This window comes from Falco punctatus (genome assembly GCF_963210335.1).
Source record: "Falco punctatus genome assembly, chromosome: 1".
NCBI classification, from domain to species: Eukaryota; Metazoa; Chordata; class Aves; order Falconiformes; family Falconidae; genus Falco; species Falco punctatus.
In genome coordinates, this window is record NC_137580.1 from 22540320 (window position 1) to 22553737 (window position 13418).

At 40.6% G+C, this 13418-nt stretch overlaps 2 protein-coding genes across 40 annotated transcripts in view; one reads left to right on the forward strand and one right to left on the reverse strand.

Moving 5' to 3' along the window:
• CAMK2D (calcium/calmodulin dependent protein kinase II delta) overlaps positions 1-10499 on the forward strand; it is a gene marked incomplete at its 3' end in the record, with an annotated part of 209310 nt that extends 198811 nt beyond the window's left edge. Inside the window, exon 21 of the mRNA XM_080373698.1 lies at positions 10420-10499. Coding sequence (XP_080229824.1) covers positions 10420-10423 — 4 coding nt within the window. The remainder of the gene's footprint in view (positions 1-10419) is intronic.
• Positions 1-13418, reverse strand: part of ANK2 (ankyrin 2) — a 395080-nt gene that overhangs the window by 14775 nt on the left and 366887 nt on the right. For 19 of the 39 annotated variants that reach the window (XM_080373623.1, XM_080373625.1, XM_080373624.1 and 16 more), the window contains 3 exons: positions 13395-13416; positions 3411-9179; positions 1936-2010 (listed from right to left, as the gene is read on the reverse strand). In XM_080373623.1, the coding sequence (XP_080229749.1) occupies positions 1936-2010; positions 3411-9179; positions 13395-13416 (5866 nt within the window). The remainder of the gene's footprint in view (positions 1-1935; positions 2011-3410; positions 9180-13394; positions 13417-13418) is intronic. The other 20 variants (XM_080373646.1, XM_080373648.1, XM_080373632.1 and 17 more) reach the window with 2 other exon arrangements.

Here is a 13418-nt window from a genome sequence, read left to right on the forward strand (position 1 = left end):
GAGACAGAAACGCATTACACCTAGAAGCGGTGGGCCTATGTGAGCTTTGATAAAATTCAGCAGTGACAAGCTGTCAAGTAGAGCGCAGTTGCAGAAGTGGCACGTGAGCAGATAAAAATATTTCAAGCTACAGAGCACCATGCTCAGCAGATTCTATCCCCTGAAATTTTGACTACTTCAGAAACATTGGATCAAAATCTAGTAAAATAATTCATTTTAAGTAATAGCCTTTTGTAGGGCTATATTAAAGCATACTACTGCTCTCCTGGACTTCTTTAATTTAAAGAAAAGTAAATGTCTATGAGTTACAGTTCAAAACCAAAACCTGAAAATGTGAAACTGAGAATAACTGGTGTCTGTCTGAAGTAGCGTAGACTCAGAGTGCAGTCCAGAAAAGAGAAACGGTTTAATAGTCTGTAGTATCTTTTATCATGTCCAGAACCAGGAGCAGCTTTCTGCCATCACCAAATTAAGATGAAACCATTGAAACAGATCATCAAATGAATTAAAGCCACGGAGATCTTGTTAGATTCCTACTGTTATCCCTGGTCTCTGGATTTCTGCTTCTTTCACTAAGGATTCATACTATATTCCATAATCATTATCGCTACAGTTGCGTGGACTTGACTTTGGAGGGTGTCATGTTTTAACAGGGTGGAGGGAACCCTAACCCCAAACCCCAGATAACCTTATTTCCAGCCTGGCTTGTAAACTGGTGCAACTGTAAACTTCAACAAATAAAAACAGTAACTACACATTAGATTTAAATCCTAGGTAGTCAAGTTAAGTTTGAACAAAAAATAACCACTGTTTTATCCTCCAAACTAATGTTTGACACTGAAATCTTTACTATAATCAAGCTTTACCATATGACAGGAATATTTATACAGAAGTATTACTCTGCCCTCTCTAAAATGCTATGAAACAGCAATGTCTAGTTTTGTTTTCAGAACAGAATTTATATAAAATTTTCAGCAGATTCCTAATCTGCTACATTGCACAGGTCCACGTCCTACTGATTTCAAGATACCCATGTTGAGATGAGTGACATATGCTCCCAGCCTCCTCTGTGGATTGAAACAGAGGACAGGGAAGGAAGAGGGGAGTAACGTAAGCAAAAGTATTGGTGCTATTTTGCCTATGCTCTGAAGATGCTTATAAAAACAGTCTAGAGCACAATCTTTATTTTCAAGGAGTTAACATTTTTTTCTCTCTGGTATACAACTCTTCTTTACCACCTACAGCTTTGCTTATATTCAGGAGCACGATACTATTCTAGAGATAAATACAAAAAAGTGTAGACCTGCTTTAGTTTTTCTCACAGCAGGTTTTTGTCAGACTGTGCAGCTTGACACAGCACTGAGATTTCTGCACAGCTCTCTTTCTTTATAAACACTTTTGAGCTGGTTTTCAGTGACAGACATCTGCATTTTATTCTGCATTGCTTTCACTTGTCCCCGGTACTGTGAACTGTCTCAGATCTTTTAAATCCATACATTGTTACAAATAGGTCCCTTTTTATCCCTTCTTCCTCAGTACCGTTCTGTTGAAAAGAAGGATGTCACTTGTCCTGATAGTGACCTTTCCAGCTCAGGAGTTCCAGAACACGGTTGATGGTTATTCATGTATTTGTTTATCTAGCCAGAGGCATTGCTTTTTGCAAGAGACTGCAAGGTAACAGAGGCCAGCTCTTTGTCACCCTCTTGTCCTGGAACTTTTCCCTCTGGAGATGCCACAGCCAGTGCAGAGGCCTTACCTCTGCATCTGAGCTCTTCCCTAACATGCTATAGGAATCTTAGTAACCAGAAGACAGTAAGCTACTGAAATATTTCTGTAAAACATCTTTAGCTAATCAGGAAATCACCCGAAAGGAACATGAAAAAAGTGAGGAATGTTCCCCTCCTTTCTCTCAGGAGTACACAACATGCATTTTACCTGTCCAGCTGAATCCAAGATGATCAGCAATGTGGGCCAGTCTTTCCTCTGTCCTTTCCTGAGCATCCTGTTGATCTAAAGGTCAGAAAGAGCCAAAAGTTGCCTTTTACAAGTTCAAAACTGTTTTCATAGGTGATATAGCCCAAGAAGGGAAAGTGGTGGTTTTTTTTTAACTGCTGTAATCTAAATGTGGACAGACTATTACAACTGGGTAACTAAAGGGAGGACTATAAATCCCCAGGTGTAATAAAAAATAAAGCTTGATTTTTCAGAAAGCACAGGACTTTCTACATTTTTCCATTTGAAAATCAGGCCTTCGTATGAAAACCTAAACAAGGACTGAAGTGCCTACTGTGCCTATTTTGGCCAAGCATTTTATTCTAAAACTTCATTCTAACACCAAATGGCAGAGCTTAACTAAGTCAAGAGTCATAATTTTCTATGTCTCAGTAAATGCTGAGGTTGAAAAATTCATCTGGACTGGTGCTTTTAATCGTGTTCTTTCTATTTAGGGAAAGTTTTATTTAAACAGTCCATATGGCACTTCATATTACAGTTTGTATTTGAGATGCTGTTAATTTAAATGTCTTTGACCCTTTCAACTAGGGAGTGATGCAAAATACTTACAACGAAAGCAAGGAAAAATCAGATGTTCATTTGCCAGTCTTCATTTATCTGAGTAACAGTGAGACTGACTGTTCCTCCCATCCCCAAAGCTAATTTGAGGTTGGCAGAATTTGAGTTTTGATTTTTCCCTGAATGCACACATGGATTGCAATCTTTCAGATTCAGAAAATTGCTTAGGGTTAATGATGTATGTATGCTTCATTGTAGCTCCTGGATTTCCACAGTGGCTATGCAGTAGTAATGTGCAAGTAGGTGAGAGGAAAACCAACTGCCAGAAAACTTATACTAAAGTTACCGGTGACACCGAAATTTCTTGAGACAGATTGTTGAAAAAAGGAACATGAAAAACTCAATTGCTTAAAATTTCTGCAGATTGGGCAGAAAAGAAAAATGAAAATGAAACTCAAAAGAAAATAAATTTGCCTGTCTCAGTTTCAATTGATGCCCAAATATTTCAGTATTAGCAAAAATTAATAGTTAATAACAGGGCCAGGGAAAGCCAGAAGCCAAAATGTGCATGACCTGAGCAATCAGTTTAATGGTAAAACAATACATGTTTTTAGAAGTGTTTTTGTTTAAGGTAACACTTCCCATTAGCATTCATGGTTTGCAATCTTGAGATTGTTTCACAGACAAGAAAAATACAGACACAACACAAAAAACCAAACACAGCTCACAGAGGAAAAAAAATACACAACTAACCACCAGAAGCTTAAAAGAAAAAGCCGCACACATTACACATGTATACAAATGTACACACACGCACACACACCCCAAAGAAAACAAAAAACCGAAAAGTTTATTTCATGACATGCGTCGCACAGGGAATCCCAGTCGTTGGCAAATACCTTCAGCATGGTCATGGACATTTTCATCAGGGATACGTTCAATCTGAGTCTCTACAGACTCATCCCAAATGGGTCTGGTGTCAAAGATGTCTTCAGGAACTGACTGCTGAGTCTCACTGGATGGCACATTTTCAATAACTGAAACTTCTAGGGCACTACTGCTTTCATCATCTGAAACTAATTCTTGTTCTCTCTCTGACTGCGTGAGTCTTTCCACTAATTTAGAAGCTTCATCACTAATTTCTTCAAAGAATTCTATGGAGTTTTTGCAAAGGTCAAAAAAATGTTCCTTACTTTCTTTTGTGGGACTATAAGCACTGCGGGAGGCTGTAGTGCTTCTGCTTTTAACTGGCAGCCGTGATGAGAATACCTTGGATCTTGCTGTTGTTGCCTCATCTGAGTCTAGCTCAAGCTTCATCTCTCTCTCCCTTTCTCTGGTCTCTGCTTCTGCCTCAGCATAACTCCTAGCTTTTATTGAACGTTTAGTCTTTGGGTCCGTGGGAGTACTTGCATCAGATTCAGATTTACTTCGGTTATCTTGTTTCATAGGTAGTTTGCATGTTGTGTCAAGAGCTTTGGGTGACTCTAGCTTGTGGACAGGTGTGTCTGTGTATGTATATTGTTGTTCAGCTTTTTGGAAAGCTGCTTTGACAGGAATTTTAGACTTTGGTTTTGCTTGGTCATCTTTTCCTTCACACTGTAAACTGTCTAGGAAGCTGTCTGTGGGAAGGCTCTCATTTTCCGATTGTTGCAAGGGCTGTGATGCAGCAGCAGCTGTTCTTACAGGAATTTTGGATTTGTTTTCACAAGAAGGCACTCTCTCCATTAGAGCAGTAGGGATTTCAATCACAGATCTCTGTTCCTCTGGTGAAGAGTCTGGGGACTCGTCACCCTGTTCAGAGCAAACCGATCTAGTGACTTTGGAAAAACCTAATTCATCTACTACAGACTGCTCAGGAGAGATAGGGCAAGGCACCTGGCTGCTGTCAACCTCGTCAGTCTCTGTTCCGGAGAGGGGCTCAGCTTCAGAGGCAGCAGTTTCTTTCTTTGGTGATTTTGAAGAAGCTGAAATACCCATTTTAATTGGAATTCTGGATTTAAGATCTGCTTTTGCGGTGCCTATGTTGGCACCTTCACCCATCATTTCTTCTGATTTATCACTAGACTCAGATGCTGGGGGTGAGTATTGCAATGCATCTTTTTCTTGTATATCCGAGTCCTCCGATCCTGAAGGTGAAAATGGATCTGGTGAGCTCTTCAGCTTAGAACATTCTACCTCTGCTGCTTCTTTCATTTCTTCAGATACAGAAGCTTCTTCCTGAGGCTCCTGCCCCATTTGGAAGAAGTGAAAGCTTTCATCAGGATAGTTCCTTTTGGTCATGTCAATGGCTCCACTTCTAGTCATTTCAAACAACTTCCCTTCCTGAAAAAGAAAAGGATTTTGTTCACTAAGTGGTGTCCCTTCTTCGGTGGGTGTTCTGGCTGGTGTTGTATCGGGTGTTGTGCCCTGGGATTGCCTGTCTACCATCAACCCAAATATCTTTTGTTCCTCTTCTTTCACCCGAGCTTCAAAAGCTTCATCATCCTCACGTATTTCACTCCACATGTCAGAATCCACATCAGTTTTAGTGATGACAACTTGACTGACCAAATTCTCTGTTTCATCTCTTATATCCTCAAGGGCAGATTCAGCTCCTTTTGTAGACTCTGATGCTGAAGACCCCTGTGACATTTTCTGAAATGCATCCTCTGGTTTTGGCTCTATTTCCATATACACTTCCTCTGAAGAGTGATATTCGCTACCTGTGTCTCTGCTCAGCAAAACTTCACCAGCCTGATCTTTTCCATCTTTGACAGAATAGTTTTCCCTAGGTAGCGGACTTCTACCAGATCCTACCTTACTTTCAGAGTCAGTAAAGAAATGTCCAGAAGACACGTTTTCGTAAGGGCTTACTATATAAGGAGCACTACTTTCAGCAGCACCTGCTACACAACTGTCAAGCTCCCCTGTTTCAGTGGTAAGGGATGAATACTCTGCTAAGGGTTCCTCAGCATGAATATCTCCTTGAGATGTTTCAAAATCTGTATCTGCTTTTCCCAAATCACTTCCTGCAGCAGAATGGTCAGTGGCATCATCTCCAGCTGGTTTGCCACTTTGTGGTACAGAGTACTCAGCAGTACTGCGCCCACAAGAACCACCATCTACTTTGTCAGACACAGCTGTAGAAATGAGATCTGTGTGTGTTACCAGTGCAGTGGTTTTGCCATCTTTTTCGGTAGCATCACATTGCTCTAGTGTCAGTGAAGACTCAACATGTTCTTTTTGACAGCCATCACCAACAGAATGACACAGAGTACCCCCAGACTGTGTGACCGGAGCACTGGGACTAGCTGTCTCACACTCATCTGCACCGTCACATTTTAATTCATCAGTTTCTGCTGATGCACAACCATCAGAATGACAAGTGCCTGATCCTCTTGTGGCAGCCTTACAGCTGCCCCCATGGAGAAGTGGTTCCTCTTTGTCATCTTCTGTTGGCTTATCGTGTTCTGCTTTACCTGCACCTATCCCGACAGAGCATTGCTTTGAATCGATGGGCTGAAAACCCACTTCGTCGGGGCTAGAACTGGAGTCAATACTGGATGGTAACGGTGAGGGTGGCTGCACTCGGATCACAGGCTCCATTAAGAGGCCTGAGTCAGCTTCTTTTTTTAGCTGAGTCAATTCTGGCTCGCTTTCTGAAGAGGACGAACTTTTTCTAGATTCAGCTGTAGACATCACCACTGTAGGTACATCTTTTTCGTCTACAGCTGTTGACTCTGGTTCTTCAGCTTCACATGAAGGTTGCAAATCAGCAGTTGCAGAAGATTCATCTTGCTTACAATCCCTTTTGTAGTCTCTCTTCTGTTTTGCTTCTTGTTCTAATTCATCAAACATTTTTATTTTGGTCACCATTTTAAACATCTCCTCCTCAGGGGTGAATCTCTTCTTCGGTTCACTTTCTGAATCATCCTCTGGTTCTTCGCTGACTTCAGGGATCATGGCCGACTTTGGCATGTTTGACAGTGCCTGCGAGTCTGCTGTTTTAGGTGTGATTTCATAGCTAATTTCTTCAGAACTAGGAGTTTCAGGTGAAAGAGGACTTTTCCCTGAACTCTCCATGAGGGATGTTTGCTCTAGGCTGTCATCATCAGCACTTCCCTCAGGGTCACGGAGAATCCTGGAACGCACCAATGCCAGCTCTGGGCAGGTTTCTCCTTTGCTAAGAACAGACTGAAGAGGACCCTGGCCCAAAATAGCAGCCTTCACTGTTTGCTCTACAGGGCTACTTTCAAGGGAATCACGGCAAGGAGACTCTTTCATAGGACTGGGCTCCAAAGAATCAGGCGTTTTGTGTGATGAGTTATCTTCTAGCACTGGGCTTGCTTCCAGGGAGTCTTTATGACTTATAGCCAAAGAGTCATCTGCAACTGGGCTAAAGCTTTCACTATCATGGCTAGCAAGTGTAAGTTCCAATTTCTGGGGACTTCTAACCACAACACGGCGTTCAGAGGTTATATCTTTTTCTTGCTCTAAAGCAGTGTCATGTGTTTCAGAAGACTTAGTTAAGTGTGCAGTGGTTCTGGATTCTTTATCCCTGCTAACATCTTCCATAATGGAAGCTGAGCTACTTTCTTTAGGTTTATCAGCCTCTTCTTCAGAGGCTGTAGGTACAAGCTCTTCTGATACATGGTCAGAATGAGACTTACTAGTCTCAGTAATAGCATCTAGCTGCCTTTCAGTAATACCTTTTTCATCTTCCTTTGGAGAGAGTTCCTTCGGAGAACATGTTTCTGCTGTTGCGTGTGCTTTAGCTGCTCCTTTAGCTTCTTCAGTTTGCCCATCAGTTTTCTTTGGTGAGAATGAAAGGCTTTCGGGGCTTGTTTCTGGAGTCTCTGCCAGACCCTCATGCTTATAACTTTCCTCAGAGCTGATCTGAGGCGTTCCATCAAGTAGGCTACCTGGGGAATCAGCCACACCTTTGTGTTTAAGGCTCTCTGAGCTCCCATCAAAAGCAGCACTCTGCAGAGAAAGAGCAGGAAGGAATCCATCTTTCACATACTCTGTAGGGAAAGCCACACTGAAAGGGCTGGTCAGTACTTGCTCCAAGTTAAGCTCTCCCTCCTCTGTCACCGAAAGGTGTCGGAACTGTTGGTATTTGTCATTATCTTCCAGCTCTTCTTTAATTACATCAGAAAAGTCTGTTGAGGTTTTTCTGTCAGGGCTGATCTGGAAGTCAGTATCTCCTTGCTCATCAGAAGTCCTGCCCTTCACAACTGCTGTATCTTTGGTGCTTTCATCACCAAATACCGGAGGGAGAGGCTCCGCTGGCTTTTTGCTGCTCTGCTCTTTTACCTGGTCTTTACTTACAGCTTTCTTGGTAGTTTCAACAGTAGAAACTTGCGTTTTTCCTTTTTTCAATTGTGGCTCTTTCTCTGCTTTTGATACCGTGCTTTGTTTGTCCTTTGGTTTGTCTGTCTTGTGGCTTGCTACTCGCCTCGTTTCACTTTGTGAAGTAATTGTTTTTCTCCGGGTTGTTTCCTTCTCAGGGAGCTGTTGCTTCTGTTTGACAGATTTGTGCTCAAACAGTCCAGATATATTCTTGGATGGGTCTTGACCTGACTGAAAGGCTTTCATCAGTTCACGAACTGACATGGTCTCCTCAAGTCTTTCTGTCTTAGAAGAAGGTGAAACAGGTGGTTGTACTTTGTGCGCTACTGGTTTTTTGACTTGTACCGGTCTTTTAGAAGCCTTTTCAGCAGTGCCTTCTTTTGTTTGAATTCTGACAGGTAGTTTTGACCGTACTTTTTGTTCATCTTCCACTCGTTTCTGAAGAGCTTTAACTTTATCTTTTATGGAGCCAATAGGAGTTTCCTCTATAACCGGGGATACAGCTTTAGCCTCAGGAGCAGCTGTCAGTGTTAAGCCAGGTTCCCCGCCCAGTGACTGATCTGAAGTGAGTTTTGTTAGTCCTGGTCGTTCTTCACTGCTGTGCGTCTTGCCTTCCTTTTGCTTTTGCTTGTCTCTTAATTTTGTCCTAACCGGCTTTTTAATTTCTAAGGCTGGCTTTTGTTGCTCCTGTGGACTTAGGGTTTCTTTTGTTGGAGATTCTTGTCCTTCTTTTTCAGAATCCCTGCTTATTACTACAGCTTCAAACCTCTCTTCCACTAGGTCTTCTTGTAAGGCTTGTGGCTGTACCTCATGAAGAGAAATGTATGTTTTTAAATCCTCTGTAAGGTAATCTACCATTCCTGTCATGTCTGGCTTCTCCGGTTTTGTTGTCCCTTTGTCCAGCCTGACTTCTACACAGGTAGGTTCAGTGACTTCTAAAGGAGCATTTCTTCTGGCCTCTTCAATTTCTTCATCGCTGACAATGACCCATTCTTCTTCTACAAGTTCTTGTTTCGAAAGCGACTTCTGCAAAACATGTTCTTCTCTGGGATAGGATCCACCTCTCAGAATTTCATTTACTTTTTCTAAGTCTTCTTTCACTCTTTCAACTATTTCAAAAGGTTCTCCTGGCTCTTCTTCAGTGGGTTTTCCAAGATCTTTCACTTTAATGGAGCCTGATTTATCAGAAGGGTCAGTTGTCAAGATGGCTGTCATTTTGATCAGATCTTGTTTCATCTCAGAAACTTCAGACAACAGGTCTGGACTGGCTAGTACAGGGACTTCATTAACCAGATGGCTTTTCAGGATAGATGTTTCTGTAGACTCTGTCTCGTCATCTTTGATGCGAATGAAAAACATTGAAAGTAAAATGGAAATCAAAAATAGAGATTGGAAAATGTAATCAGGACTGAAAATGACAGTCTTTGGTTGCAGTGGTAGGAAAGTCAACAAAATGGGCCAGGAATGGTGGATCCACAAGATCTGAGGGTACAAGAGCAAAGCAAAGCTAACGGTGGGGGTGGGGGGGAAACTGAAAAGGAAAATGGCAGGAAATAACTTGCTTCATTTTATCAATATAGCACAACCACACATACATAATCAAAGCTGTAACAAACCAAATCAGGACACCACTAAAAAACCAAACCAAAAACAGCAACAATAAAATTCAAAATTAAAAACGGAAGAAACACAGTGAAGTTACACAAAAATAGCATCTCAAGATTGTTCAGATGTTACAGATCAATGTTTAAATTAAAAAAAAAAAAAACAACCAAACACAAGAAAAAAGGGGAAAGCATTAGAACTGATTGAAAGTTGATTTCCTCTAAGAGAAAGCCAGTGTTAGCAAACCGTCAGAATAACATTGGGTTAACATTTTTTTTTCTTAATGACCAAAATAAAAAGTTAAAAGTAATTCTGCAGTAATCTAAAATATGATCAAATACGTAGAGATCTGAATCAGCTGCAAACCGGCATTTCATCTAAGGGGACTTCACACCTAAACAATGAAACAAACATTCTTTTGTTTTAAGAGGCATGGTCCTTTCCTTGGAACATCCTCATTGACAACTAATGAATTGACTGAGGAAAGAGAGGACAGAGAAGAAAAGGAGAGATAATAAGAAAAAACTGTGAATCAACTCAGAAGTGATTTCAAAGTTTTAAAAAATGTAATGTATGGCAACCAAAAATCAGAGACAGTCACACTAGACACATACATACAATTCATGTAAGGCAAGTTATTTCCATGCAAAGCAAAGGTGTTGCAAATGCTGCTGGGTATGTAACTTCAGTTAAAAAACAATAGCTCTGAAAATTAATCATATAAATTAAAGATACATGAAAATATTGTAAAACATACTGTGGTGAAATATTTTACTAATCTGTGCAATCAATGCACAGTAAGCTGGATGTAGGTAATTACCATTATGCCATAACAGCCTGCTGGGGATATTTCATTTCAGGAGGGACTAATAGAAAATGTGTATTGAGCAGAATGAAACATTGGAGGACTGAAGCAAGTTACGAAGAGAAGGAAATGCTTAGAAATTATAATTGTACCTTTTTCTTTTAAAGGTAGCACATCATATAAAACTTGACCCATTTCTGCACCCCCATCTAAAAGTCCCAGCAGTAACGCAGATAAGGAGGACCTAAGCAATACATGTATCTCTTTGTAAAATAAATAACCATTTTGCTATACTGTTCTCATGTATAATGAATGTTAAACGTTTGCGCTGTACATTATTTATAACCAGATTGCTGGGGGTGATTTTGGTGCTGAAAATTTGGCGCTGCTGTTTTTACCATGAATGGTCTAGTGCATACTGAAATGCCATCTAGTAATTTTGTGGATTTCTACCACATTTTCTTAAATATCAAATGGCTGACTATCACACTGGCCAAAGAGTCAAGTTAATTCGCCTGAAGCAAAGAAGCTCTGGTGGGAAATAAAATGAAAGTACTACCCGAACGGCATGTGGCTGGTAGCAGGAATGCTTGCTGGGGTTCTCCGTTGCCTAACTGGTTAGCAGAGTGAAGAAGCAGTGGTAGGATTACTGTTAGAGAAAAAATAAGGTAACTCCTAAACTGTGAGGAATGTTCAACAGCTGTCAGTAAATACAGCTGGTGGAGTACAGGACAAGGACCTTTCAGGATAGGCAGTGTGTCATTAACGTCCCAGAGTAGTCGCCCTCCCTGCCATGTTACAAGCTTTTGGACATGACATGGTTGGCCTCCCTCACACCTGCACTGGAATGTTCCTAGCTCATTTCACCAAGCTGTTTGTTCTGCCAGGGACAGTGAGTGTAACACAACTGTCTTGGTGGCTGCTCGGTCTCTCAAGGTAACCTTGAAAACTAAAGTGCAAATGTTTGTTTCTGAGAATAATTCTTTAGATCAAGTAGAACAGCTGAAACAGAAGATGCTGATAAAATCTCTCAGTTTATCATAGTGTTCTAGAGGTTCTGTTGTTTGATTTTATTGCTTGTTTCTTTCCTCAGTGGGAAATTGTTTTGGATTGAGCTGAATGGATTTGAAACCAAGTACCTCTAACTGGTAAGCTCTTGTGGGTCACGTTCTTGGCTTGCCCTCATTCTTTTGGAGAGAGCTGTTTACTTGTATTAACTCTTCAGCAGACCAGGAAGGAACTGACTCTACAGCCAAATGGTAAAGTCTCTAACACACTTTTCAGAAACATCAGTTCTAATCCTGGCCGAGACCTTTTAAGGTCTGTTCATGAAGGTGAATTTGGCAGGATGTTGACAGGGGTGAGATTTTCTGCATTGTCTCATAGATCCCTTTCCCTTTAAGTAAATAATTATTCCCAAACCAAGGACACGCACATGTGAGTCCTAGTTCTTACTGAACAGTACAACTGTTGGGCCAAAAAAGCAGCCAGTCACTTGTATATTACCTTACTGCAATTAGAAGTTACTTGATCTAAAGGCCACCATTAGCAGAAGTATAAGAGAACTGGGATAACTGCCTGAAATGAGGTTGCTTGGTTGTAAGTATATTTTCCAGCAATTTGGGTAGCATGATGTGAGCCATATCAGTGTTCTTTAAGCAAGCACTTGCTGGTCTCCTTTGTATTTGTTAATTATGCTTTTAATGATTCCTGGGAACAGGGTCTCTCTCACACTCCTGCTTGCAGCTGTTCTACCTAATTCTCAAAACTAATTCTCCGTTAAGCCAAAGGAAGAAGCAGCAAAACTAAATTGCTCTCTGACTGGTACTTTCATTCATCCAGTGTAAGAGTCACCAAAGATTCTAGCTCTGTGCTATGTTGGATCTAGATGAGTCTGTGACAGCCACCACTGAACAACCTCACCGGCACCCCGCCACCTTGCTTAGAGGGGGGCATACTGCATTGAGTAAATAACTGTGCAGCCAGAGGAGCACTCAAGCCTTTCTTCACCTCTCTATTTTACTGTTCTGTTGAATTCACTTCCTGTTTCCTGTGGCCAAAGTGAGACATGGGGGGACTGAAATTCCACTCTGCTAGCTATACTATGGTGTGTCTTTTCCACCTTCATGAAATTGGTCCTCCTGGTATAAATAATAATGGATTAGAGCAAAAATCTGATCCTAATAACATTGTTAATCATGATGAATATTATTTCCCACCATGTTATTAGCTATTTTGTCACCCTGATGTCTTCCATTCTCTAAATGAAGCATTTCTGCTTTAGACAAAGGAGGTTATAGGGGAACGATCATTCATTTGATCTTCAGGATCATGGTGCTGTTGTCTTTCCAATTAAAACTTGTACATAGTATACCAAGAATAAAAACGTCAAAATGCAATGTGGGGGAAAAAAGGCAAGGCTTTAAAACTGGAAAAAAGACAGAAGTAATTTCCTAAACAGATTTAACAAGTCACTGCATTTGAAAACAGTTCTTATTAGAGATACTCTATATGTGTGTTTGATTTGCGTCTTCATTGAAGATCTTTGGCATTGTGAAGCACTCTCCCTCTGTTTCTAATGAAAACAGCCTGGTTCTGTATAGACGAAAGGTCTATGCGCTGTGCTGAGCTTAACGGTTATATTTCACCACAGTAAAGGGGGGGGGGGGGGGGGGGGGGGGAAGGGTTAAACAGCCTGATTACTTTGGACAGTATCACTTTTTTTCCCCATGAGATTAATTAATTACATTGGAGTATTAATTATGCTTTCATTAAAAGTGATACTGTCATATATCTCAATATGAGGCAACAATGTGTGTCAACAAATGGACAAAACAACAAAATGGAGGGATGAGCATTCATACAAGCAAAATAGCAATAGCAGGATCACTAGGGATGTCAAAGGAAAGTAAATGCTTAGATGAACTGTTTTAAACTGTATTACTTGTTAATTTATACATTAAAATGTATTTAACTGGATAGCTGCTTTGGTATTAAATTGTTTTCTATTACATTTTTAAAGTATTGATGTTATTAGCAATAGCAGTTAAAGCTTAGCTCTCTTTCATGCTTGTCTTTATTCTTATTCATTTTTCATACAAATTGCACACTATAACATTTTCAAAAAAAGAGAAAATCTTACTTTTTTCTGAAGTCATATCAACCT